General features: G+C 50.3%; 8 protein-coding genes across 8 annotated transcripts; 4 read left to right on the top strand and 4 right to left on the bottom strand.

The window, feature by feature from the left end:
• The first annotated feature begins 275 nt into the window (after window positions 1–275).
• B0J16DRAFT_396530 (uncharacterized protein) lies at window positions 276–2,344 on the top strand. Its single transcript, XM_046132279.1, has one exon. It carries the CDS (start codon window positions 538–540, stop codon window positions 2,308–2,310), a length of 1,773 nt encoding a protein of 590 aa, XP_045984221.1. The 5' UTR covers window positions 276–537; the 3' UTR covers window positions 2,311–2,344.
• Window positions 2,345–2,740: 396 nt separating this feature from the next.
• On the top strand, window positions 2,741–3,538 carry B0J16DRAFT_266363 (ADP-ribosylation factor family-domain-containing protein; the record flags this gene model as incomplete). Its single annotated transcript, XM_046123418.1, has 6 exons — window positions 2,741–2,799; window positions 2,849–2,959; window positions 3,007–3,023; window positions 3,076–3,221; window positions 3,273–3,353; window positions 3,407–3,538. 6 exons carry the CDS (start codon window positions 2,741–2,743, stop codon window positions 3,536–3,538), a joined length of 546 nt encoding a protein of 181 aa, XP_045984222.1.
• A 1,190-nt stretch (window positions 3,539–4,728) lies between these two features.
• Window positions 4,729–9,958, top strand: B0J16DRAFT_90739 (uncharacterized protein). Its single transcript, XM_046134669.1, has 2 exons — window positions 4,729–4,965; window positions 5,209–9,958. Exons 1-2 carry the CDS (start codon window positions 4,830–4,832, stop codon window positions 9,741–9,743), a joined length of 4,671 nt encoding a protein of 1,556 aa, XP_045984223.1. The 5' UTR covers window positions 4,729–4,829; the 3' UTR covers window positions 9,744–9,958.
• A 30-nt stretch (window positions 9,959–9,988) lies between these two features.
• On the bottom strand, window positions 9,989–11,709 carry B0J16DRAFT_301866 (uncharacterized protein). Its single transcript, XM_046124616.1, has 2 exons — window positions 10,587–11,709; window positions 9,989–10,535 (listed from the first exon to the last, which is right to left on the bottom strand). The coding sequence occupies exons 1-2, from the start codon at window positions 11,299–11,301 to the stop codon at window positions 10,336–10,338; spliced, it is 915 nt and encodes a 304-aa protein (XP_045984224.1). The 5' UTR covers window positions 11,302–11,709; the 3' UTR covers window positions 9,989–10,335.
• Window positions 11,710–12,727: 1,018 nt separating this feature from the next.
• B0J16DRAFT_336858 (uncharacterized protein) lies at window positions 12,728–15,260 on the top strand. Its single transcript, XM_046127287.1, has 3 exons — window positions 12,728–13,442; window positions 13,496–13,848; window positions 13,899–15,260. The coding sequence occupies exons 1-3, from the start codon at window positions 13,048–13,050 to the stop codon at window positions 15,008–15,010; spliced, it is 1,860 nt and encodes a 619-aa protein (XP_045984225.1). The 5' UTR covers window positions 12,728–13,047; the 3' UTR covers window positions 15,011–15,260.
• Window positions 15,261–15,287: 27 nt separating this feature from the next.
• On the bottom strand, window positions 15,288–18,246 carry B0J16DRAFT_90757 (Sec63 Brl domain-containing protein). The gene is made up of 4 exons (XM_046134670.1): window positions 17,799–18,246; window positions 17,435–17,746; window positions 15,778–17,377; window positions 15,288–15,726 (listed from the first exon to the last, which is right to left on the bottom strand). Exons 1-4 carry the CDS (start codon window positions 17,826–17,828, stop codon window positions 15,566–15,568), a joined length of 2,103 nt encoding a protein of 700 aa, XP_045984226.1. The 5' UTR covers window positions 17,829–18,246; the 3' UTR covers window positions 15,288–15,565.
• An 84-nt stretch (window positions 18,247–18,330) lies between these two features.
• On the bottom strand, window positions 18,331–21,148 carry B0J16DRAFT_90817 (acyl transferase/acyl hydrolase/lysophospholipase). Its single transcript, XM_046134671.1, has 2 exons — window positions 20,025–21,148; window positions 18,331–19,971 (listed from the first exon to the last, which is right to left on the bottom strand). The coding sequence occupies exons 1-2, from the start codon at window positions 21,001–21,003 to the stop codon at window positions 18,638–18,640; spliced, it is 2,313 nt and encodes a 770-aa protein (XP_045984227.1). The 5' UTR covers window positions 21,004–21,148; the 3' UTR covers window positions 18,331–18,637.
• A 184-nt stretch (window positions 21,149–21,332) lies between these two features.
• B0J16DRAFT_336865 (ADP-ribosylation factor family-domain-containing protein) lies at window positions 21,333–22,841 on the bottom strand. Its single transcript, XM_046127288.1, has 5 exons — window positions 22,545–22,841; window positions 22,372–22,475; window positions 22,223–22,262; window positions 22,105–22,170; window positions 21,333–22,047 (listed from the first exon to the last, which is right to left on the bottom strand). Exons 1-5 carry the CDS (start codon window positions 22,561–22,563, stop codon window positions 21,707–21,709), a joined length of 570 nt encoding a protein of 189 aa, XP_045984228.1. The 5' UTR covers window positions 22,564–22,841; the 3' UTR covers window positions 21,333–21,706.
• Window positions 22,842–26,814: the final 3,973 nt, after the last annotated feature.

Here is a 26,814-nt window from a genome sequence, read left to right on the forward strand (position 1 = left end):
GCGACAGTTACAAGTTTTTACTGTTAATATAGAGGTTTTGAAGCCAAAGCCAGGGCGGTCGGGGCTCAAAAAGGCAACTACGATTTCCGCTACCTCCTACCAGCTGGCAAGAGCTGGCAACCACTCTTCCTTCCCTTTCCTTCCCCTTCTGCCTTCTGCCCCTTCTGCCTGAGGCTAGGCACCCCTCCTCGTGATTCACAGACTATCAGTGAGGTAATTCACCTAGCAACGGAGGAGTTCCCACCTAACTCTGCCTGAGGAAAGAAGTGCGCACACCTCAAGTGCTTCATCAACACCAAGCCTGAGCATATCTTTGCACACTCACACACCGTATCCTAGCCACCCCACTGTTTTCTATTCTGTACACCCGCTCGTCTTTTGTTCTTCGTTCATCTCTTGACTTTCCCCGTTGTTTGATCTGCCGGTTCCCGTAAGGGGTGCGAATTGCTAACACAGACCAACCGCAGGTTCGTATTGAGTATTGAGTCCCTTTATCATGTAACAGAATCTAACAGAATATAGTGCGCCTTGCGCATCATGTCATGGGCGCACGGCAGTCAAAGCCGGTCCGGGGAAGAAAACACTCCTTCGCCCAACTTCACCAAGTCACTGATGCGAGTCCAAGGACTGAGAGAATCTCTCGGAAACATGCCAGCCAAGTCACAGTTATTTCCTAGTGATGTTCTGAAGAGTCGATTAAACAGCGCACTCGAAACGTCGACAGAAATGTCGAATCGTGCCCCTTCTCAACACGCGCCCGCAGAGATGATGAGCAACTCTACGCACCAAAACAACATGCAGCTGGTTCTTTCAAGTCAACCAGAAGTACGCATGCCATCGCCGGGCTATTCACAGGCACTCTCTGAGACAGAAGACCATCTGTCTCAGCATCCATCTGTGAAAACCTACTCTCAAGGAACAAACGACTTTGAAGGCAGTTCCGTGGGTACATGGAACTCTCCAAAGGAGAAAGCGCTTTCAAGCGCCTCTACGGATGTGCAAGGTGCCCCTTTACCAGCACCACTCCACATCATCGAAGCCATTGGCTCCATGTCAGTCACAAACCGACGACCATCATTCAGTACTGCGTCCTTAGCCTTGAGCGGTTGTCCTGTACTGCCAGGAGATGAGAAGGAGAATCAGCCGCTCAACACAGCAAGCGTGCCGGCGACTTTTGAGGATAACATCGAACAAGTTGACCCTAATGCCCTAGCCCTGGCAGCGGCAGCTGTTGATCATTGGGATAGTCACAAGCATAACTACCCAACGGTCCATGCTATAACCCTGGATCGACATCCTCGCACCAACGAATGCGATATCGACACCGCCACTGGCAAGCTCCTTAAGCCAGTCCGATACATCAAATTGCAAAGGGACAGCTCGGCAAAGCATAACTGGCATCGAATGAACCTCACTTCAGGTATTTGTATCGAACGAGAGCTTGCACGCAGAAGGGAGTTGAGGAAAGAAATTGAACGAAGAGAGCACGAAGCAAATTATGCGAATCCGACTTTTGAGGAAGACAAGGTTCCAGACGCTGCTTGCACCCTGCGACCGGCAAAGCCCGAAGACTTTCAAGCCATCGCAGCCATTATCGACCTAGAGCGCAAACGAGGTGAAGTCTCTCAAGTATACCTCCCCCAAGCCGGCCGTGGCCCAGCTGGCCTAATTGTCCTAATTAGAGGACTCTACGACTATTGCCTCAGCAATCATCGGCCCTTTATTGTCGCCATTCCTTCAACGAGCCCCATTAAAGATCGCACCAACTGGTCCAAGGAAGACGAGGAAGAATATCAGGAATTCCTCAAGTTCAAGCAGTCTCGCCAGACATCGCAGCAGAAAGTTCTTGGCTTTGCTGTGATCACTGAACCACGCATTGGCTTCCTGGCCCCTTGTAACGGCTCACGCTTCTCGGGGCTTATCAGGTTGTTTGTTCACCCGCAGCATCGACAGAAGAAAGTCGGAACGGCTCTTCTCGACAAGATACTGTCCTGCGTGAACATTTATCACCGCAGTGAAATTGACTACACATGGGACTGCTCTGAGACTCGCAAGACATATGAATACGTATCGGCACATAACCTCCGAAAGTACAACAGAGTTTATGTACAGGCCTATTCTGCTGGAAAGTCTGACGCCCAAGTCGACATCTTTCAGCGTCTTTTGAACAAATTTGATTTCGAGCTGGTAGCGCAATTTCAGGACGCCGTCAAACATGGAATTGACCCAGGTGTCTGGAAGACTCTGAATGTATGGGAACTGGAAGTACGCTCGACATCTGAGATTCAAGAGGATTTGGTTGATCAGTGATACCTAGTCAAGGTCGTTGAGGATGGTTGAGGAATCGCGTCGTTATGATTGGTCTTTGTTTACGATACTCATTGCTTGTTAGCTGGCTTGGGGACGTTCGGATCTGAAATCAGTGAACTGGAGAAAAGTGTATATATGATCATAGGATCAAGTAGTTCAGTGGATTCAGCATGTTTGAGAAGCGAATTAATCTCATGGCTGTGATATCTGTATGCATTTGAGATTGTGAAGCAGAAGGATGGAGTTTAGACGAGCACCAATCACGTGGAGTTGCGAAAGCCGCAGGCAACTGATTCCAACGACCTTCATACTTCACCGATGTGCCGGGAACCACACAAAGACCAGTACCTCCTGAGCAAAAATTAAAGCACAAGTGAAGAAGAGAAGAGGTTGTTTATTTCCATTTGTGACCTTTCTTTCCCCTAATCAAATGCTGTCAATCTTGCGAAAAGCTCGGCTCAAGGACAAGGAGATGCGAATCCTGATGCTGTAAGGATTTCTTTCATTACAAAACGGAATACAATATTGACTCACCTAGTGGACTGGATAATGCAGGAAAGACGACAATTGTGAAGAAGGTCATGGGAGAAGACGTCAATACTGTCAGCCCGACCCTGGGATTCATTATCAAGACAATTGATTACGAAGGGTACGCACGGCTGACTGCTACCAAAACTCTGCTAACAACCTGAACAGGTACAAACTTAACATATGTATGTTTTGAAGACTCTTGGGTGTTCCAAGTGATGTGTGCTGACTTTTCAGGGGACGTGGGTGGTCAGAAAACGCTGCGATCATACTGGAGAAACTACTTTGAAAAGACAGATGCATTGATATGGGTTGTTGACGCAACGGATCGTCTACGCATTCAAGACTGCCGAGACGAGCTTCAAGGGTTGCTTTTAGAAGAGGTGCGCAACACCACTCATTAGCGGGCGGATAGTTACTGACAAGTGGCACAGCGTCTTGCAGGGGCAAGCTTGCTCGTGTTTGCGAACAAGACAGATGTTGAGGGTTGTATGACGGAAGCAGAGATTCTCTCGGTAGGTGTCAGAACACGAACACCGGAACAATAAACTGACACCATTGAACATAGGAATTGCAATTGGAATCGATACGAACACATCGCTGGCATATCCTCCCATGCAGCGCAATGACAGGGACCAATCTCAAGGAGGGACTATCATGGGTGGTGGAGGATGCGAAGAAGCGTCTATTCCTTTACTAAACAATATTGAATCAAATTCAACAATACTTCGGTTGGCCCTTACGACAAGCAAGGTCCGTTCACAAAAGCAAACAAACATTAGCGACCTCGCTGCAAATTGTATTGTACGAATGTCGTCAGCCGCAAGCAGTCAGCCGCAAAGCGTGGGATAGGTACGCATAAGTAAGGCAGCCAAATGTTGAAACTTGAAACCCGATATGATAGACTCGTTACGCCGGGCAACGTCCCGCAAAACTCTACCTGAACACAGCACGCAAGATTTGCGAGTCTTCTTAGTCTAAGCCAAGGAGCAGGGAAACAAGCCGGACGAGGGTGATGGACGGGAGAGCATCGCTCAGCGCCGCGTGTAGCTTTTTTGTCTCAACACTGATAACGTAGCATTTCCCCGATATTTTGAAGCATGGCAGATGAGCTAAGGACCCGAAAGTGGTCTGAGGCATAAAACTGTACAATACGAAACTGGTTGTGACAAGGTTTCAACGGATCCAAGCCATGATTTGGGTTTGTTATTGTGGTGGATCGTCGTGGGGGAAGATGGACGAAAGTAAACAAAGGATGACGTTTGTTTTTATGGCGCACATGGATACGGGGACATAGCTTGTGAGGCTGCTAGCTGATAATGGAAGTTAGAGACTCGGACTCTTGAATTCAATCGAACCTAGCAGCGATCCGAGTCTGCATGATGCAAGCAAGATGAGTTCCTGGTTCATGCACATTTTGCATGAGATCGAGCTTCGATATGCAGTAGATGCTATGCTAATATTCCGTCCGTTGCTGGTTGCATCCATCTGCCTGTTTTAGGTTGGGATTGATGGAAGTCTATTGAATCCAGTCAGGCACAAATCGTCCAGATTAGTGGGCGGCTTGGTCTGGCAGCGGGAACCAAGTCCCCCGAGACTTCCTGGTTACAGGGGCCTACAGCTTACCTGGGTTCCCCTCTTACAGTGGGCTTTGCAGCTGGGGGTGGGCATGGACCAATTAGATGTCAAAGACGGCTCATGAAATTTCCACTGCATATAGACATGATACCATCCCAGTCCTGGACCTGATCCAGACCCAGACCCAGTTTCTATCCTGTCCAGTCCCATATACGATCAACTTCCCATCAGCAAGCACAGTATCTCCAAGCTAGCTCGGCTTCTGGGAGATAACAAAAACATCGTATAATACCTACTGCAACCTTGTCCGTAAGATTGCACTGTATTCTGCTTGCGCTTGCTCTTCAAAGTGCCCCTCCCTTCTCCGCCGTCATCCACTCCCTTCCGTGTCATGTCCCAAAGGCTCCAGAGCCATGTCCGACGAAGTCTCCCAATTTCTCGAGCAGGTCGAGCGCCTGCGTGGTCAACAGATCTCAGAAGACGAAGTGAGAGCTCGTGAGCTCGAAGATTACTTGGCTGCGAAGCGAGAAAGACAAGCTCGTCGTGAAGGTGAGAAAGAAAACCGTCCAGTACCGCAGCTCTATTTTCTTCCGGAGGCTTTTGCTGGTTGCATTGATGGCGCTCTCCCTCTCATTTGTCGGGCCAACTGGCTCCCCTCGTACATCCATTGTTTACTTTCGGATTTCCCACTGATATTTACTGCCTCACCCATGGTGGATTATCATTGCTGATAGCTGAAATCATACAATTGCTGATGGTGTCCTCTTTGCTAACCACCATCTGACATTGCAGAACGTGCCCGATCCATCTCACCACAAAAGTCATCCCCTGCAAACACTCCCTCGCCACGCTCGAGTCGACGCAGTGTGCACCTCACAGAGGCATTGAGACTCGACTCTCCCAAATTTTCAAGGGAAGACAGCGCTTCAGAATCCGCCGAACCTGAGGCGAAACCAGATACCTCAATGGATTTGAGCTCTTCACCGACGAAGGAGAACGAGGCTCCTTCTGACGTCGATACAAAGTCGGCGACCACACCACCCACCCGTTACTCAACCTTGTCGTGGCAGCGGCGACCAAACTCCCGCAGCGGCTCAGCCCGCCCGTTAAGCATGCTCGCAACCCAAAATGCGACCCAACGGTCGTTTATCGGGTCGCAGGATTCCACACCCGCTTCTGCTTCAGCCACCGAAGAGACCTTCTCGAAGGATCAGATTGCCCAGTCTCTGGGCTCAAAGGACCCTTCATGGTTCCGCCAAACGGCGGACCGTGGGGCAAGCTCAGCTGCTTACCGAAAGAACCAGGTCGAGGACACAGATCGATTAGATATGGCTTCCGTTAAGGCACAATTGCCTGGCATGTCGGCTGAACAAGCCAAGCCAAGCCCGCCTGATGAGAAGCCTGCTGAACAGCCCGCTGAGGAGCCTGCTACGCCTACTAAGATGAAACTGGCAAGTCCTCCATCGCTCAATCCTCCTGGTTTTGATGCTGGAGAAGACACGTCTTTGGACAGTCGCCTTTCGAATGCATCTCCAGGCCGCATGTCTCCCACTCGGTCCAATTCGCGATCCAATTCGCCTACCAAGGGTATGGGTGGCTTTGTTCAGAGCGCTATGATGAAGAGATCAGACAGTGTCAAGCGATGGAGCGTTACTAGCCCTCCTAGTCTTAACCGTGCCAATTCAATCCAATCAAACCAAGGCGCTGGCTTGTCGGTTAATGCTCGTCCAACGAGCAGAGCAGGACCCGGTGCGACGACACCAGGCTCAAGCCGACCAACATCACGACATGGAGAATCTGACAACGAGGTCACACCCAAGGCGGCTGCTGCAGCCCCCGCTCCTACAATTGACACATCATTGGGAGATTCTGCTATGCCTCTTAGTCCATCTAAGACAATGGATCCCCGAAGATGGAGTCCAACAAAGTCAAGCTGGCTTGAGAGCGCCTTGAACAAGCCTCCTGAGTCACCAAACAAGTCTCATCACAAGTCTAGCTCATCGCAGCCAGCATGGATGGCCGAGCTTAACAAGAACAAGGGAAGTGTTCCCGAAGGTACACGGCCTCGCCCAGGGTCTATCTCTCACAAGCACCAAGTTAGTATCGGTGGACTTATGAGGTCCACTCCGATGGGCACAGCGACAAAGACCAACACAACTGGCCTTGGTGGGATCTACTCTCCTCCTCCAGGTGGCAACCGACCTGTTAGTATGCATGGACCTAGCCTGAGCTTCTCGAGAAGTGCGCCCAAACTTGAACCTGAAACACCAGTCGAGGAAAAGACCGACTCTGAACCCGTACCTGATCCTGAACTTACCGAGGAAGAGAAGAAGACATCCTCGCCCACCAAGGATGATTCGATAAGCCCCACCAGAGAGGTAAAGCCTGCCGCGCCTTCGCCCAAGCCCAAGCCAGAGGCGCCCCCTAAGATGGATTTCCGCAAATCCCTGAGACACCGACCAACTGGCTCAGAAGTAACCAAGACCGAGGAGCCGGAGTTCAAGAACGTTTTCGGCACTCTGCGTAGGACCAAGACTCAGAACTGGGTGGCTCCCGACCCATTGAAAGATAATATCCTCCGAGGAAAGGCTTCCCTCAACCAAACCGGAGGCCCGCAAAAGACCGAGAGAGTTGATGAGTTCAAGGAAGCTATTTTGAAGAAGAAGGATGACTTTAAGAAAGCCCAGTCCGAAGGCAAAGGCATCTCAAGGAGCAGCACTCCCACGAACGATGCCCCACTTCCGGAAGGACTTGCCAGGAGAGCTGAGATGGCGAGGAGAAAGTCAGTGGCGGATGTCAAGACAACACCTGCACCGAGTAAGCCAGATTCGCCCAAGCCGACACCAGGTCCCAAAAGGATACCCAGCCAGACCCTTTCTTCGCCCAAGCCTGCTTCTAAACCAGCCCCTGAACCCGCTGACGAGGGTCTAAAGCGAGTAGTTACCGAATCTAGAGCGAAACCGGAGGAGCCACGGGGCTTGCCAGGCCTGCACAAGGAAACGAGCTCACCTGCCAGGCTGCAAGGAGGTATAGGAGGTAAGCTCGCTGGACGGTTCAACCCGGCCCTCGCTGGTATGCTCGCCCGGGGACCGCCTCCCATGGCTACCAATGGGGGCAAGGCCCCTGAGGAGTCCGAATCCAAGGGGCCTGCCAGTGCAACAACAGTTACTGAACCGTCCACTCCTGGGCCGCAACTGACACATATGACTAAGGGTCGAGCTCGAGGTCCTAGGAGAAAAGCGCCGACCAAAACTGCCCCCTCAACTGCCTCCGGAACCCCAGCAGCTGAACCAAAGCCTGCACAGGAAAAGCCCAAGCCCATGCCTACCGCGCCGAAACCTATCGAGCCAGTTCAGAACAAGCCCGTTGAACAAGCTGCCCCTCCCGCCGAGAAGGCTGAAGAGTCTGCTTCCGCTCCTCTTTCTATTCAACAACAGGTCGCCGCAAGAGCTGCTATTCGAGGAAAACCTACCCCTATTACACCTACTAAGCCCCAGGAGAACGAGCCCCGACGATTTCAAACCCGTGCAGACCGCCCATCTTCATTCTCTTCTAAGGAAAATTCTAAACCTGAGGTTGCCCCAAGTGACTTTCCTTCACCATTAAAAATCCAGAAAACTGGTGATGCTGGTTCTCAACCCGGCTCGCCCAAGAAGCTCGACACCAACCGCATGTCTCGCTTTCTTGACCGCTCATCAAATGATGCACCGGAGCCTGCCAAAGAGCCGGTGCGATTAACGCATCAGCGTACAGGTTCTCGATCTCCAGTCAAGATGTGGCAGCGTCCTCTGCCAGAACCCGAGCCATCATCGCCGACAAAGGTTGATAGTGATCCGGTTGTATCTGTCAAGAACGCTAGAGCAATGTTTGGCGGTACAGCTCAAGCTCCTTCACTGCCTGCTAAACCCTCATTGGACAGATCGGAGCCTGCTATGGTCAAGACACCCCCGCCAAAAGCATCCCCTCGTCCTCTTCCTGATCCTGTTCGCTCTTCACCTCTTCAAGTCAACAAGACCCCATCTCGAGTGGCCACCCGTCCCTTGCCCACACCGCCCAACCGGGAGCCTCAGACTCCCAAGGCGCCAGAAACCCCCAAGACTCAACAAACACCATCTGCTGCCCCACCAAAGACTCCTAGTCAAGGCGGCGATGTCGCGAGCTTGCTGACTGACTTCTTTGGACCGAAACCTGCAAGGGCTGAGTACAAAGTGGATGCTGCAGACCTTCTGATGAACCGACCTCCAACAGGCCCTGTGAAGATCCAAAGTCTCAGCTTTCAAGTGTTTCAAATCTCAGCAGAGGGCAAGAAAACACCCGTGGCGTCTCATTACGAGCGGACGCTGTTCGAGCGTGAGATGTACATTGCCCCTCATAGCTTCACAAACGAGGCCGGATGGAAGCGACTAGAGATCTACTTCTGGGTCGGTGATCAAGTACCAGAGTCTGCGGCTGATGATGCACTCCTTTTCGTTCAAAAGGAGGCCAAGGCCTTGGGTGGTAAGCTTGTCAAGATGCAGCAGGGCAAAGAGACAACCGAGTTTCTACAAGCTCTCGGTGGTGTCGTCCTGGTCAGAAGGGGCTCAAGCAACAAGTACGATTCGTTAGCAAATAACATGCTTTGCGGCCGGCGTTATCAGGGCCAGGTCGCTTTCGACGAATGCGACTTCAACCCATCAAGTCTGTGCGCAGGATTCGTCTACGTTCTTACAAGTCAGGGTAAGGCCTATATCTGGAAGGGACGAGGATGCGATGTGACAGAACTGAGCGCCGCAAAACTGGTCGCTATCGAACTTACTCTTACTGGAGAGTTGATCGAAGTCGATGATGGCGATGAGCCTGAGTCATTCTGGCGGCTCTTTGAGGGCGGATCAAAGCCTCATTCAGCCGATCACTGGAAACTCAAGCCCAACTACGCCAAGTACTGCAGTCGACTCTTCTGTTCGGATGCCGACACACGGCAGCAGGTCTTTGAGATCGCACCATTTAGCCAACACGATCTCTCCCGCGAACATATCTATGTCCTCGACGCTTTCTTCGAGATGTACATCATTGTTGGCGCTTCTGCTCAGTCACAATACTCATCCTTCCGTAACGCTCTCGACTTTGCCCAAGAGTATGCTATTCTTGCCGCTGGCATGGAGGACCGGCCCTTTGTACCCATCTCCACTGTCGTATTGGAGGGCATTCCTCGAGATCTGAAGCGTGTTTTCCGGTTCTGGCGGGATGATCTGAATCCCACGGCAACCAACACTTCAACATCTCTCAAGAGAGGTCGAAGTTTAAGGGTGGTGTCACTGACCCAAGCACTCCAAGCGCTTAGAGAGTAACCTCGCAGTCTGGTGGTCTTTTTATATTCAAAATTTGGGCGGCTTTTTCTCCTGTGGGACTTTAATTCATCTGGTAGCGGTATTTTCTTGTAATGGGTTTATGGAAGCATGGCGAGATACCTCTGGTTCGGCGATCTTGGAGTTGCATCTCGTTTTTGGTCCTCCGGTTTTGAGAGTAGATATGATAGATGATTTCAAATGAAACACGAGATGTGTATGTATATTGCCAAAATCAAGCAAGGTCTTCATATTTTCACAATGGCGAAGCTCGACAGGTGTCAGCCGTGTATATACACACATCTATTCATTCCATGATGCGATTAAACATGGGAGATATTCATGCCACTAACAAGCACAGTAACTCAAAGCACAAACAGTAAACAAAAGCAGTTCAGCTTTGCTCAAGCCCAAATCGAGCACAAGCCGCCTCATGCGTCTATGGGGGTATCAAAAGGCTGTCTCAAGTCTTTACATCCGACGTGACTCCCCGTTTGGCAAACTCCTCTTTCCTGAATCCCGCGCAATTTCCAATGTTCCACCTCCTTTTCTCGTTGGATCTCTTTTTAGCTTCTGCTTTTTTAACAGGACACATCTATTGCGCGGACCCATTGGTATCGATGGCAGAGCTCTTGCCGCTTGTTGAGTTGGTGATAGAGGCTGGCACGGCCATGGGTTGGCCACGGGCCTTTGCTGTGACAGTGACGAGTTCGTTCAGCATCATTTCGCGTGTTGTGCGGGTAAGCTCCTCGACATCGGCGGCGGTGAGACCCTTTGTGGGAATAGGCTTAAGAACTGTATATGGTCAGAATTGTGGGCAGGCTCAATGGTTTGCGATATACATACCCTTGACGGGGATCTTTCCAGACTTGAAAGTGAAAGTCTTGGGGTAGAGGATGTGGCTGTAGTTTGCGACAACACAAGGTACGATGGGAACGCCAGCTTCGACGGCAAGATGGAAAGCGCCTTTCTTGAAAGGCAGCAGCATGGGCTCCTTGGCGTAGCTTCGAGTGCCCTCGGGGAACATGTATACACTCTGTCGCTTAGACTGGATCTCGCTCGCAGCACCCTTCATAGCATCGCGGGCATCCTTGCTGTTCTTGCGATCGATAAAGATGGAGCCGCTCAGGGACATGAACTGGCCGAGGAAAGGCACCTTCTTGAGCGAAGCTTTGGCGGTAACACTGCAGTATTTGGGGAACATCCTTCCCAGCATGAGAACATCGAGCTCGGTCTGGTGGTTGCCGACGAAGACAGCAGGGCGCGTGGTTCCGAGGACATTGTCAGGATCCTCAATGACGAACTCAACACCGGTGGTGTAAAGCATGAGGTAGTGAAAGGAGCGACCGACAGCCCATTGCGCGATGCCCTGCTTGCCGATGAGGGTGAGGAAGATGGAGGCAAAGACACCGTAGGCCGCAACAATGAGGAGCGAGATGTAGGAAGCGAGAGCGCGGGCGGCGAAGGCGGCTTGAGGAACGACGAGGGACATGGCGTAGAAGAAGATGATCAAGGCAGCGTAGCCGAGGGCGAAGTAGGTGAGGATGCTGGAGAAAGACATGATGGGCGATTTAGCGGCTGTCTATACCGTCCCGTACCGTACCGTAGGTAGTTGAGGATGTAAAGACAGCTGATAGGTAGATATAGATATATAGTGAGACAGAGGGAGGTAGAGGTCAAGAAGTAGAGAGTGGACAAGGTCAGTTGGGATGGAGAGGATTTGGCGGGGGGTTGGTTTGTTGAGTGGGTAGGTACAGTAGGTCAATTGCGGTGATGGCGGGGTCCTTTTTCGTCTGTAACTTTCTATGAGCGTCTGGAACTTTATACAGCACAGAGGATGTCAAGGTGGAATACAATAGACAATTAGACTCCGATCAACTACTTTTCAGATGTATTCCTATATAAGAGAATCAAGTGAGGGAATATCATGTTCATCACAAGATCATTCGAGCATCCAAAAGATGGTGGGAAAATAGATTAAAACGGCCGCTTGACACGGGGACGGGAACGCCTTTGATTGGAATATTTTGATTGGTTAGGATGTGATGTCACAGGCACAGGGAGTTAAGCACTGAATGGCTTGTGAAAGTCGACGCCGAGGATGAACTGAATCCCCCAAAAATATAGACAAGGATGTTGACTCAGCAATATTCAACAACCAACTGTCGCATCGCCAAGACAAGTTGTATCTCTATTGAACATATATTTGTATTTGCATTTGCTTACTAGGTTTATACTCAGATCATCAAAACATAACCTAACTGACATGATTTGTGAGATGCTCTCCTCGTTCTGTTGAACCGCTGTCTAGTATTAGACTCTCGCTTCAATGCAACATATCATGACAAGGTTGGATCAAGAGTCAACTTCGCCTAATTTATAGATCGAGACCATGATAAATTCCAGGACAATCGATTCAGGACACGCCATACTTTATTAGTTGACTTTGTCTGGTAGCCTTGACCAGGCATGCCTATCGAGACTATCTATATACACTCGAACACTAGGGCCTGGGTCTTGGTAGTTCTGAGACAGAATCTTGACAAAGAAATTCCCATATTACATATATGATTCATTTTATTATCAAACTTCGTAGTAAGACTTGCTTGTTAGGTAGCCTTACATGGAGATTTACAAGTCAGATATATTTCTGAGGTAGCATTTCGGATTCAATCCGGCATCACGGGACTGTCAAAGCATACCCTTTTCTCAGAATGTAGTACAGAATCAGTTGAATATGAGACATGTGAACTGACAATCAAATTGTTTTCTCTTACATAGCAAAAGAAGAACTATCAAAATATTCTATCAAGGTTCATAGTCAAATAAGAACTACAAGCAATAGGTAGGTTCCATGTCTTTGCTAGTATTCAATCACGTGCAGAGCGCCTATCAGATGCTGTGATAAATCGCTGTTATCGATAGCTACCTGGAGCTATTGGTCTAGAGGTAGGCACCTAATGTAACCACTGTAAGCCAGACTCAACTCCAACACGCCCATCATCATCAAACTCAACACCACCTCAACTGGGCTGTGTCCAATTCATTGTGACTGTCGCTGGCTTTCGCTCTATCGCTCAATATAATAATACAGCTTCATCAGATCTCCTGAACCTCCCATCGTCTATCTTTGAACTCAACTCGCCTACTGCTCCAATTCGCTTCTCGCTTGCGTGCTATCACTTATCACATTCTATCTTTCGCCTGTCTTTCCCCTCACAAACCCTCGACTCAAGCGCTCGCTTGTTCGCGCGCACTCAATTATTCAGTCGACAAATAATGCGCGTCTCCCGATAATCCAATCACTATGGCTTCCCCTCGCCGAGGTCAACCCTCGCTTTCCGTCCGTATGCCTTCCAATCAACCTACCGACCGTCCTCCTATCGATGCTCTCTTCCTCATTCACTTCGACGTCAAGGCCGGATATACAATTCTCTGGAAACAAAATGCACCAGGCATTGACCTCGAAGGTCTCGTGGAGTACAAGTCTCTTCCTTCTGGACTGCATACAGTCTCGGAAGACCTCATCTACTTCGTCCATGATAGCGTTCATGCCGGCCTCAGCGCCTTTGTCAATATGCCTTGCGATGAGGAGGAGGCACGAAATGCGAGAATGTTTGCAGTCGGAGTTTTGGTTCCCCTAAGCTATGGTCGCTTGGGTCGCGCCTGGAGGCATGCTGAAGGATTGAAGGAAATGGCTGCGTACGCATCAACTAACCCCATGTGCAGTTGGACTTGGCTGACGTCTTGTATAGAAAGCTGGCAGAAGATCGCAAGAATACGAGCATACTCGAGGAGTACTGGGTTGCAAACCGTGAAAAGGCCAGCAATGGCAACCGTCGCCTGTCAGGAGAGACCCCCGTGAGCTCTCCGTCCCTCATCTCACAACCATTTCAACGCAAGACCCATAACCGCAACCGATCAGCTTCTGATGGCGCCGCTCTAACACAACCTGGAAACAAACTCTCTCCATACCACCCTGCTTGGAGTTTGACCAGTCTCTTGGACAAATTTGGTCCTCTCATCTTTCCCATACATCGCGCCGCATTGTTGCGGAAGCGTATTCTAATATCGTGCCATGCCCCAGTCCATGAAGTTTGTGATTTTGGTAAGTCGCATACTTTCCTCGCATGGTCTTTTGCTAAAGATGTTTCTCAGTATATAATCTGTCTGTTCTTTCCAACATACCCCTGTCTGTTACCGATATACTCCCTACCTCAGCCTCAACACAACGTCTGAGACCACTCTTTTCCATTGGTGTTCACGACATCCCCTTCCTCATGGACGATTTTGAGGCTTCCAAGAAAAAACAGAATGACGAGGATGTAATAGACGATGAATCAGGCTCCGGTTGGATCGCATGTACTACTGACAGCATCCTTGCCATGAAGGATACGCTATGGGATATGCTGATCACTCTGCCCCCTGACTACTCGTCTAATGCTACAGAAAGGGTTTGGCCCGTGGTGGAATGTCCTCGTGGGCAACCGATCAAGGCTACTCAGCGAGATCTTCGACGCTTTACTTCTCTGAAGAACGGTCTTTCTCGTCTCGCGGTTACCAACCAGACGCCTAGCACGGTTCCAGAATCTCCCGAAGAAGAGCGTTTCACACGCAGGGTCTCTACTCAGTCAAACCACATTGTCCGTGACCCAAGAGACGATGCAGTAGAAAAGGTCGTCGAACCTCTGACCTGGGCAGCTTTTGCATACAATGGTTATATGTGGTGGGCCAGCGCTGGTGAACAATTACGCTCGGAACAGCAAGAGGAAGCAGCCCACGATGCGTCCCTGCTCGCCGACTTTGGCCCTTCATCAATGACTATGCCTCGCCCTGGCTCTCGTTCCGGGCAGCTTTCGGACTCACTTGGTTCTTTGAACTCCAGTCGCCGTGCACCTGATGATTCGGGCGAGGCCCAATTTGAGCTCGCCATCATTGCCTACTTCCACCGCCTGACAACACAAATACTATCTGTACTAGCTGATCTAGCTGACAGCCAGGATGAGCCCTACACTGACCAAGATGACGACGATGAGGGTCTCTCACAAGCCTCGGTTGAAAGAACACCACTTCGTCCCTCAGATTCTGACCTCGGACCCGATGATGCAGACGCTATTCGTGTAGACAGCCACGCTGTTGAGAGCATGGGCCTTGACATTTGGAGCGATGCCGACGCCCTCTTCATCCGCGAACTGTCAATCAAGTACTTTGAACGATCCGCTCGCATCGAAGGCAAGGGCGTTGAGGTCTGCGGTGTACGAGTGTGTTGAGAAAATCTGGGTGTGTGACGAAAGCTGGACTTGCGTCGTTGAAACTTTTATATACTATGTGTTCGCAAGGTCCTGGTATGTTGGAAGAACAAGGATTCTGTAAATAATGCGTGGAAACAAGAAGCGCGCCTCACAGGCACCAAGTTGATCGATATAAAGGATGGTAATTCGGGCGTATGGATCACGTTTGTTGCTCTGTTAACTTATTTTTTGCCGTAAGATGAACTTCAGGTATTTACTTTCAAAAGCTAGTTTCAAGTTGAACCCAGGAGTGGACATGGACATAATTTAAGTGAATTGAGAAACGAGCACACTAAGCAATACGTGTGCCTCAAGGAAACTCCTAAACTCCCTACCTGTTTCTAGGCTTAGAAACATATGCCCAAAACCGAAGGGTTATCATCTTCCTCTGCTAATTCCCATTTTCCAATACATACATACACTAAGGATTGTTTGTTTCCGTATACACGCATCATGCTCGAGGGTTGACAGAATTCGTTCATGAAATATTGATTACGGTTCTTTTATATCCACAAATCAAAGACCTGAGCCAGTCTATGACTCGTCCTCGGTATCTGTATTTGTTGCGCTGCTGTCGTCATCCTCCTCTTCATCTGTGCCACTCTCATCGTCTGAGTCGTCAGAATCCTTTCTGCGAGTCTTAGTCTTGGGAGCTTGGCCAGTCTTGAGTTGGTGCATCTGTCCAGCGAGAGAATCTGGAAAATAGTTAGCATAGTTATTTGACTTAGAATCCGATTGTAACTTACCCTCCTCAGGCTCACTGATGTCATCCTCGGCTTGCATCTCTGCCGCCTTACTAGCCTCCTCAACAACAAGTGTCACCTCCATCTTGGTATCGAAACCAACGTAAGCATCGCAGATAACGTGCAGAACGAAGGTGTAGTGTCCAGCTTGAGGAGGAGCAGCGAATTGGGCCTTGAGAGTTTGCATGTTGAAAGTGGGCTTGCCCTCGTCATCAATGATAGGCTGGTCGAACTTGGCGAAGTGGAAAGGAGGAACAGCCATCTTGCCCTGCTTGGAGTCGCTGAGGAAGGCGTGCCATTGGGGAGAGTGATCGCGAGCGTAGTAGGGAGCGTGGGTCAGAGGAGGGAGAATGGACTCTTCCTCAATTGGGATGAGCTTGCCATCGGGGCCCTTGATAGTCTTCTTCTTGCGACCGTTGATAGCGTCAATATCATCCTCGGCGGGATCAACGTCCTCGAGATCGAGTTCATTGACGCCGGGAACGTCGTCAGTACCAGGAGGAATGAAGCGACCCTTGATAACCAGAGACACAAGCGAAGAAGGAATGATGAAACGCTCGCCAGTAACCTTGAAGAAAGCTCGGCACACACGGAAGAAGGGGATCTGCTTAGCGACACCGATGGCAGTCTCGTACTGCTCCTCGGTCAGGAGACCCTCGCCAATAGCCATCTGTCTGCGTTGAGCATCGGGTCGATCCATGAAACGGTGGACAGCCATGTGAGTCTTGGATTCGCCCTCAATCTTGCTGGCGATCTCAGGAGTGATATGGGGAAGCTGAAGAAGAGGAGAAGCGTGGGGTGCAACAGCCTGAACAAGGTTTTGACTGGTGTAGAACGAGTTGGCGATGGGACCGATGTTGCCGTAGGCCAGGGTAATAGCGTTGAAAGATTGGTTAAGAGCACGGGCGATAGGGCCAACCTGGAACTTTGCCTTGGTAAGAGCGGGATCGTCGAGCTCAACACGGCCAAGGTAAGCCCAGAGGAGAGCGAGAGCCTTTCGTCGCGCACCGTTATCGAGATCCTGAAGAGCCTCCTTATCCTTGACTGACATGCCAGAAGCGGTAGGTTGACAAGCGCTATCAGCTGTAATTCGTGACTCAATCTTGGAAAGCGCTGTCTCAATCTTGTCGCTCTTAACAACGTCCTCCAACTCCTTGCCAACACTCAGGGCAGTGATGATGCCGCCTTCTTCGATCTCGTCGTCGTATTGTCGGAACAGGTTGTTGGCGCTCTCCATCAGGACACCTTCCTTGGACATTCTCATTGTGCCGTACCACCAGGATCCAACGAGCCAGGGCAGGAGAACTCCGAGAAGCAGGGTGTACATGAGAACAACGTACTTACCGGCACCATCTGAAACAATAAACTGGGGAAGGGCAATGCCCATGCTGAAGCTCTGCTTTCCATCGGGGTGGCCGTACTGAATGTAGTTGTTGCGGACGTCCTCGTCAGTCAGGGCTTGATAAGCCTTGGTGAGTTCGACGTAGAAGTCGTTGAGGGATTCGACAGTCTCGTTCTTGGCAGCGTCAGGTCGAACCTTATCGGGGTGGAACTTGAGGGACAGTCGTTTGTAGTGCGACTTGATTTGCTTTTCACTGAGGGACTAGCAGTTGGCATTAGTATCATGTATTCGGGGTCCTGGAGTTGTCGCGGGGCTCACCTCTGAGATGCCGAGAATATCATAAGGGTTCCAAAGCTTAGGAACAGTTCGCTGGGTGACCACAATGAGGTAACCCATGCCAGCCATGACGGCCCAGCCGATCACCACGAAAATGGCCCGCTTGACCCTCCACTGGCTGCGCTTTCGCGCTGTCTTGATCGACTCGACTGTAGCCGCATTGTCTGGCTTATAGTCGGTCTTGATACGGGGCGCTAGCGCATCATCGTCGCGACTCGGACGGAGGAGTGTGTAGGTAAGGGGAACAGTAACGAGGCCGGTAAGTGTGAGGATGAAGAAGGGGAAGAATTGACCCTATTTGCAGCGTTAGCAAGACATTGAAGCGCAGTCGCTGTAAGTTCCTTACCTCGTTGTCATAAGAGTAGTCTGAACTCATCTTGACGGGTTGTAGAGAGCCCCAGGGCTACTCTGGTATAAAGCTTGAAAGGAAACGTAACCCACAACTGAGGCGATGTATGATAGTATGGAAGTTGGGAAATAAAGACACACAAATCCGCTGGAAAGAACAAAAGAGAATAGAAAACCTAAACTCTTTGCAACACCACGAACAAACTCTCTGCCCCAAAAGAGTGTATTTTCAACGGGCAGTGGAAGGGTTGTTTGAGGGTGGGTGAGAAGAGAAGGAAGTGTCGTGTCGAACTGTCGTTTAGTTACGGCCACGCAGCGCATTTGCCATGGAGGTTAGGCCAGAGCACCCACCATAGTAGAAGCGGGTTGACGGCTGCCGGTAATCGGATTATCTGTCACTCCCCACTTGCCGTCTAGACTTACTGGCTCCTTCCGTACGCGCCACGGTGTTCACAGTTTCAGTACAGGGGTCAATTTTAGAAAGAACGACCCGGCCAGAACAGCGTCCAGCCACTGTTCCTTAGCGTACTCAGCCCTGCACTGTAAATCAATCTATCAGCTTCTAGCGCCAGCCAACAACTCTATTTCCGAGTCTAGGTATGTTTTAAGAGCAGTTGGTTCTTTACGAACGCTCGTTCGTATCAAGGCCAAGGCTTAGGTTATCGAGAATAGAAGTATATTTAGATTGACAAATGAAACGCTTGATTTAGACTAAAGACGCTGGTAACGATCTACTTATTCCACCCAAACCAACCTGACGATAACAATCCCAAAGATAATTAGCAACTATGCTGTAAAGCGACATACTGTATGATGCATTCTAATACAACGATCCATTTAACCACTGGCTTCTGAATCGCTCTTCTCCTTCGGCTCTTCGTAAATAGGACCATCGTCCAGCGTACTCATCCCGAGGCCATTGGCGCTGAGATCATCGCCATCTGTCTCATCTTCTGTAGTTACGCCATTCTCCATCTCTTCAACGAGAATGCTTCGGAGATCCTCCTCACTCAGAATGGTTTGGATACTGCCTCGGCGCACCCATGGACGTGAGTCTGTACGTCCTTGCTCAACCAAACGCTCAATCTTGAGTCGGTTCTCAATGAACTTGAGCTTTGGGAAAGCACTCTGCTTTCCTTCATGGATCATGTGCGACAGTCGATGCGGGTCGGGATCTGTCAGAATATGCCAGAAGTCCGAAACTCGTGACTTGGGCCAAATAGTAATGGTTCCACTGAACTGCTGCAGCCAAAGCTGACTCCAGTCTTGTCCAAGGGGGCGTGGCAATAACTCCGCATGGCGGATAAACTTGAGCCACTTGTTCATATCCAATTTCAGATAGTGCTCGAATGCTGACATGAGGTAGCCACCTCGCCATCCACGTCCCTTACGATGTGTAACTGGGTGGCCGACTGAACCTCGAGAAGAAAAGAAGAAAAGGTTGATATGAGGGTTGACCTGACTAACAATAGTAAAGTTGACGTTGAAATGTGTGTTTAATGCCTTGATTGGGATATCTGTTCGCAGACTGCCGTCCTTCCATTTGTGTCCAAAGGAGTATGGCTCCAGAGTTCCATCTCGTGTCTTCATCATGAGGACAACGGGATTGAGGATACCAGGAACGGCAGCAGAGGCCAGTACTGCAGACCAGATGACGCAGTCAGGGCTTGTCAAATAATTGCAAAGAATGGTTGGCGAGTGAGGATCGGCTGGAACACAGGTAACGTTGAGAATACGGCCTGTTCGTTCATAGGCCTCTCGGAACGTCAAGGAACCATGCGTCCACCAGCCGCATCGTCGTGCCCAGTCAACTGAATCAAACCGAGCACCGGTCTTCCACCATCGTGGGAACCAGGTGGTAATGGATTCGCGACAAGCATTGATGCGTTCTGAGAGGGCCGGGACAAGAAGTTGGTCGAGCTCCTCGTTCGTTCGAGTGGCTACCAGAGCAGCAACTAAAGCGCCACCACTGGTACCAGTAATGACATCGGGCAGCAAGTTCGCATCTAATAGTGCTCGAACGACACCAATGTGGTAGTAAGCGAAAGCTGCACCGCCAGATAGGCAGAGCGCAGTCCTTCCGTAGTTGGCATAAACGTGCTTGAACAGAACTCGCTTCTGCTCCATCTCCAGCTGCTTGGTGCTAGCCAGAAACTTGATGCATTTCTCCTCTGCATTTTGTTAGAAATTAAAGTAGCAAGAGGGAATGGTTTTAGAAACTCACCTTCGTCGAGGAAATTCTGCACCAGATTTTTGGTTCCGAAATAAGTCTGACTGTACAACCTCGCGTTCTCGATACCAACGAAGTTATTCTTCACGCAAGCCTCGATCAAGGCTTTGAGATCTCCTACTGCCTTGCCACCATCACTCTTCTCACCCCTGCTCTCCTGCTCTTCAGCGCGCTGCCTTGTCTTCTTCATCTGCTCCCATACTCGTCGAACAGTCTTTGAGTCGTAGTATGCGAAATCGTTCTCTTCCCTCCACGTTTGTCGGCCCAGGTATGTATCGAGTTCCTTAGCCGCGGCTACCCAGTCCTCGTACTTTGAAGCATTTCGTAAGTTACGTCGAAGCCGTTCGCGCTGGCCTCGCCATGTAAAGAAGTGCTCATAGACCCAGATATAGAGTCTTGTGGACAAATACATGGCGGCAAGCCCGCCCAGCCATGCGAACACAAAAATGAGCAAGGGCCATTTCGAAACTTGGTATAGATATCCTTCTCGAGTCTCGTCCTTGGTTCGTGTTCCTAAAAGTCCTTCAACAGGCCCCTTTCCATCTCGACGTTTTCGCTTATTTCGCTTGGAGCCTCTTCGATGACGATACACCTTTTCATTAACAGGCGCCCAATCGTTTTGCGCTGTGATAAAAGTTCCTTGGCCCGAATGCTGAGGAACAGGGAGAGATCCGGAAGCAGCGTCAGCGGCCGAGGCGACAGCAGCGACGTCGTCAGCAAGACCAGGTCCAACCTGCGAATCTCTCTTCGTCACGCTGAACGAACTAGGACTGCGCGGCGACCGGGCGCCGGTCTCATCAGTAGGACTTTGGAGTGGATCTGGAGCTTGAAGCGCCTTCTCGAAGGCTTCTAAATCTTGCGCATCGACGAATTCCGTGTCGACATCTGGAAGAAGGGAGGTGTCAAAAGCTTCTGGTGGAAATCCATAGACTGGATCGCGTGGGAGCAATGAGGAATATGATGACGACGACATTGCGAACGAGTTTAATGATGTATAGGATCTCTAACCCATTGCTGACCGAAAGTTGAACATAAGCTGAGGTCAAGAAAGTCGCGAGATGTTGTTATGGGTTAAGAGAGTAATTGATTACTATGATCGGAAAGAACTCACGGTTGAGTTGCCTTGTGACGGTTCTAGTAACATGACGTAGATTCCGTTGGGGAAGGAAAATGGTACGGGGTACCAGGACCGCGGGCTCCATACCAGTCCGTCTTGGCGAACCGAGGCTTCGATCGAACACCTGGTATCACCACCTACAGTGAGCAAATGAGCCCACAGACTCTTGTCATGAGATATAATGCCCAAGATCTTTCCATTAATGATTTTACCTTCTCTTTTAGGTGACGTTGGGGCTGTTACATCGCGCATCATGATATATCCCTCGCTGCTTATCATCGTTCATGAGCATCCGTTCTAGAATCGCCCCTTGCAAGTATCCTAGCACAAACGCCACCAGGGGTCATTTTTTTCCATCACGGAGAACACATTTCGAAAGTCAGGGTCCCCTACGATGCGTAGCAAGAAATTGTAATTTAATTGCACGGTCAACATTCGCCTAACGGAGAATTCTGAATCGCAAAAACACTGGATAGTCACGTATCCTCTTTCTCCTAACCATCAAGACGTAACGTAAGGTATACTCTCTAGCTCCTCGTTCCTCTCTTTCTGATCACCCTTAAACATACTGCGACAACCAGCGTATGGCCTCGCCGTAACCTTGTCGCATCACCACTGAGCACATGAAGAGCTCGATAGGTCGGATGCCCTCGAGCGGGACCTTGCCCTTACCGGTTGTCTGGTAGAGGCCGAGCTGGTGTCGCATCTCATCCTCGGAGATGGCATCGGGGTGGTCGATCTTGTTGCCCAGGATAACGAAGGGAACCTTGGAGAGCTCTTCCATAGAGAGAAGGGCGTCGAGCTCGGCCTTGGCCTCTTGGAATCGCTCGTGGTCCTTGGCGTCGACGAGGAAGACGACACCGTTGACCTCGGGGAAGTAATCGCGCCAGATACGTCGGGCTGTTGAAAGTGTTAGATAACTATTTTGAGGGCCGAAGGTGATGGTATTTCACGTACCCTGTTGATGGCCACCGAGATCGAAAGTGGTGAAGCGAACGTTGCCGATGGCAAGCTCCTCAGATGCTGCGATGCATTAGTACAAAGTCCATTGTGATACTTCCAAGGGGAATCCTACTGGGGTGAAGAGTGGGCTGGAGAATGGCGACACGGTCGTTCTGTATGTCCATTGTCAGTCTTCATAGTCCTCCAAGAGCCGCCACCGCTATCAAGCAATCCAGTCGAGTAGAATCCATCCAGCATAGCAGCAGTATAATGTCGACGCACCTTCAACATGTGAAGAAGAGTGGTCTTTCCGGCGTTGTCGAGACCAAGGAAAAGCAGCTTCGCGTGCTTGTTAAGCAGTCCCAAGGAGGACAGCACATCGTAGACTATACGCAGCACGTGTCAGCCCATCCATTCAATAAGTCGCAAGCGGTACATTGCGGGCAAATACATACACCAGTTGACGATCCACATATTGACGATGTATTAGTATTAGTTCGAATAAAAAGGCGTGGTTGTTTATAATGCACAAGAGAAAAGAGTCGGGTCGTTATCGTTGGCGTCGTTGATTGTAGGTAGCTGGGTGGATTGGGTAGGAGGCGTTACATTGATCAAAGCTGGCAAGAAGGGTGGCGCTGCCTGATTTGTAAGGCACTCATCATGGTGACATGTCACGCTGTACACTTCTCTAAGTCTGTGGCTTCTTCACGACGAAGCAACGAAGGATAACATAGGTAGTTAGTGAATACGAGAACATATTTACATTCATTCTCAGTGACACATTTATCTTTATCATTTCGGCTTTTTATGCTTATCTTAACCGTAGCACCGTTATGATTAACGTATCTGTTTAGTTGATATCAACCCACCGAAACTATCTACCTCTCGTCCAAGAGTAGCATAAATCATAGGACTGAAACTCAGGTTCAAAATATTAGTAGATATTCAACCATAAGAGCGTCTCTGAATTTATGTCACAATCACAAGTCAGGAATTCACAAGGAAGCACAAAGTAATTGCAGAGATAATCATCTTCGTTATTGATATCTGCTAAAAAAAAAATGATGCATGTCATGATAGCCTCTCATCCAACGCCGAGCAAGTAACCTCGAAATACCAATATGCTGTATCGGGTATCCATGCAGTGCAAAAATGGCTCCTCCGCCAATAGCGAGCGTTGTCCGGCCGCTTTATGCAGTTTTGACAAAAGAAAAATGAAAAATATGTACCGGATCTCGGCTGATACCGAGCATCCAAGGGTCGATTATGAATATATACAGAAAACAATCTCGGAGACCTAGCCGAGATGTGTATGGAGAAAGGACATGTTGTAGTCATCAAGTTAAATCGTGTAAGATGTATCATCTTCGTCGTGACATGTCTCGCAGTCTAGTGAAAAGCAATGATGTTCTTATGCAAATAGAAAGGCAAAGAAACGTGCTTAGATGGAAAGGACGTAGTTGGTTTGGTCCTTCTTTCCAGCCATCAGAAGGCCGAGCTCTCGCATACGTTCGGTACCACGACCAGGAACGGGCTTGGGCTCGGGAATCTTACCACGACGAGCGCGGTTGCAGTACTTCTGGTGGAACTTCTCCTTGCGGCGCTGACGCTTGCTCTCCAAGCCCTTGACAATGTCAATAGCACCACGGATATGAGTATCGTTGTCGTGGGTCATCCTGTTTCGGGGGTGCTTTCGCTGGTGACACATGGCGCCACCACGAGGCAGGGACTTGGTTTGGGTGAGACCGGGGCGGCCAGCAAGGTTGAAGTTGACTTGGCCGCAGCGAGGAGATCCAAGGGGGGTAGTGATAGGCTTGCGCATGGGAGCAGGTGACTTCGCCCTGCGAGGGGATTGACGGTTGAAGAGAGGCTTGGGCGATCGAGCTCGTGCCTTGGGAGGAGGCGAGTGAAGACGCTTGGGAGGTGGGGAGCGGAATCGCTTGGGAGAGGCATGCTCGCTCTTGCGTCGGCGACGAGAGCGGTCACGGTCCTGGTGCAAGTCTTCCATCTCACCGAAGAACTCATCGGCGTCACTTTCGTGGTGAACGGGGTTGAAGATCTCGCCATCATTCTCCTCTTCAGGCTCGGAAGCTGGGAAGCTAGGGTCAATGTCTTGAGGGATGACACGAAGCTTCTCGTTTCGGCGAGCTGCGAGGCATGAGAGGTACGCTTCTTCGAGAGGACGGTCTTCATCCAGAGTACCACAGACAAAATCAGTGCTGTCGGGGAGATCAGGGGTCTCCTCGGCGTATCTGACGTGCTTGGTACGGCGCTTGACTCGCTGGCTGTTGACGGTAGCAATTGAAGAATCAGACTGCATCTCGTGGAGGGAAGGTCGACGCATCATAGTGGCACCTGATCCAATATGAACCACAGACTTAGCACCAGGAGTCCAAAGGCGCATGTCATCGTCCTCATCGTCATCATCAGAATCGGCGAATCCGGTCTCCTCGTCGGTGTGGTAACCGTCGGAATCATCGTCCTCGTCGTCTTCGTCTTCATCGTCATCCTCGTCGAGATCAACGTCGAGTTCGTCCTCATCCTCATCTTCCTCCTCATCGTCATCCTCGTCGGCATCAGCATCCTCCTCGTCAAGCGCATCTTCTTCCTCGGCCTCTTGCTCTGCCTCGGTAGCCAACCGTCGGATGTTGTTTTCCTTGGTCAGGGTGTCGTTGATGGTCAACTTGACACCAACAGCATTGCTATCCCGTCGAATCCAATCATCCTCACGGGTGATACCACTGGCAAACTCGTGGAACTGAGAGCTATCCGTAGCGAGGTCAGAAGAGTCGGCCCGAAGGAACTTGGGACGCGACACAGATTGCCTGCGAGGGGTAATTTGTCGAGGGGCAGCAGACAAGGCGGAAGTTCGCTTGGGAGTAGATGGGGACGCCTTGGGAGTAGCGTCCTTGCGGCTAGTGCTGTTCTCCGTGTAGCGGGGAGGGGTGTTCTGAGTTGACGCAGGTCGAGGTGGGCATGCAAACTTGATACAAGACTTGCGGGGAGCTTCCTGGGCAGAAGGGGCCTTAGCCATGGGCTGAGAGCGAGGTGGCTGCGCTGGGGCTTGAGCTGGGGCAGCAGGCTTGCCGCCGCATGCAAACTGAATGCATCGCTTCTTGGGCTCCTCGGGCTTAGCTTGCTGCAACTTCACAGCAGCACCAAGAAGGGAAGCATGAGTTGACTCGGGAGCGCGCTCATGGTGAAGACGAAGCATGGCCATTTCGGGGAGAGGCGGGCTCGGGGTGCTTGGTCGAGAAGGGCTGGTGAAGCCAGTATCACTGGTAAGGTCGGCGGTCGAGGCGAAGCTAACGTTGCTGACAAGAGAGCGGCGTCGCTGTCGAGTGTGAGTGGTGTTCTGAGGAGTGTACAGGTCGTCATCCGAGTTTCCATTGATCGCCTTGGTCAACAAGGAGGACTTCTCGGTGGAAGGTCGAATGGAAGTTCGCTGGAACTCGTTGGCAGTAAACTGTTGCTTTTTGAAGTTTAGTTCAGGTGGTTCGTCGACCTCCTCGAATTCTTCTGAGCCGTGGGCCACCCAGGGTGTATCTGGATTTGTGGTCATGGTGTTCATTGTGGTATATAGAGTATTGGAACTTGAGGGAAATGCGTGGTTTGAGAGTGGGGGTCAAGTCGTAAGTCCAAAAGAGGAAGCTGTATTCCAATGATGATCAGGAGATTATGATGAAGTTCCAAATCACAGTTGCTGAAGAAAGGTGTATTTGGTGAGAAGGCGTATAAGTGGTGAAGGTATCGTATGGTTGGTAGGTAATAGTCGCTCAAGCTGTGCTGCAACTTATAAGTCTTTAAATGCGTCCCTGAGGACGGTGGTGCTATAACAGCGAGACAAACATCGTCAAATGCTATAAAAAGATGGAGGTTGTTTTTGGAGAGAAAGAATCTCGAAGTAGGCGGACGAGCGAGCTTTGATATGGGTCAATGGGATATGAGTGAAAGTGAGATGCAGGGCCGGGCCGGACAGGGCTTTTGAGGAGAGGCTAGAAGAGGAGTAGAAAGGCGGCTGATTTTCCAGGTTGCAGGATTCCCCAATCTGTAAAGGGTGGCGTCTGTGCTACTTTGCTGTGGGTGTGTGTCTGGTTTGGCTTGGGACTGGGTGTCGTGGGTGTGTCCCGTCGCTGTTTATTGCGCGTGGAGACAAGTGCAGATGACGTTCTCCGAGGCACGGGTACAGTATAGTACAGGACAGTATAATACAGTGCGATACAGCACTTTTCAGTAGGAACAGAACAAGGTCTGAGACAAAAGGATATCGACAAGGGCCAGGCAGGTCTACTATAATGATATAATAATGGAAGCAAAGTTGACAAAGGAAGGGCGACTCAAGGGCGACAGGACAGCCAAGTACTTGATGAGTACACAATAAAGGAGGGCGTCTCTGTTGGTTCCTTCCGTTTCAAATTTTTATTTTAATAAGCCTTGATTAATTGGCACGAAACAACGAGAACAGGAACCAAGCCCAGACTACGGGAGATGAATCGGTTGTACCTCGCGGTACAAAGAAAGACGCGACCTAGACTAAGAGGAAAAAGGTAAAAAGGCACAACTCGAGCCAACAGCGACAAGGAACGGCTTGAGATTTGGGGGGCCGTCCCCTAAATTAGAGAGTGGCCGTCGATTTACCGTGCAAGGAGCGGGTAAAAAATGGATCTCTCAGTTCCTTTGACCTTTGTTTTTCCTTTTTTTTCTCCCCCCCGTCAAAGAATTTTT

Source organism: Fusarium flagelliforme (assembly GCF_020744385.1).
Source record: "Fusarium flagelliforme strain FIESC 12 MPI-CAGE-AA-0113 chromosome Unknown B0J16scaffold_3, whole genome shotgun sequence".
Taxonomy (NCBI): domain Eukaryota; kingdom Fungi; phylum Ascomycota; class Sordariomycetes; order Hypocreales; family Nectriaceae; genus Fusarium; species Fusarium flagelliforme.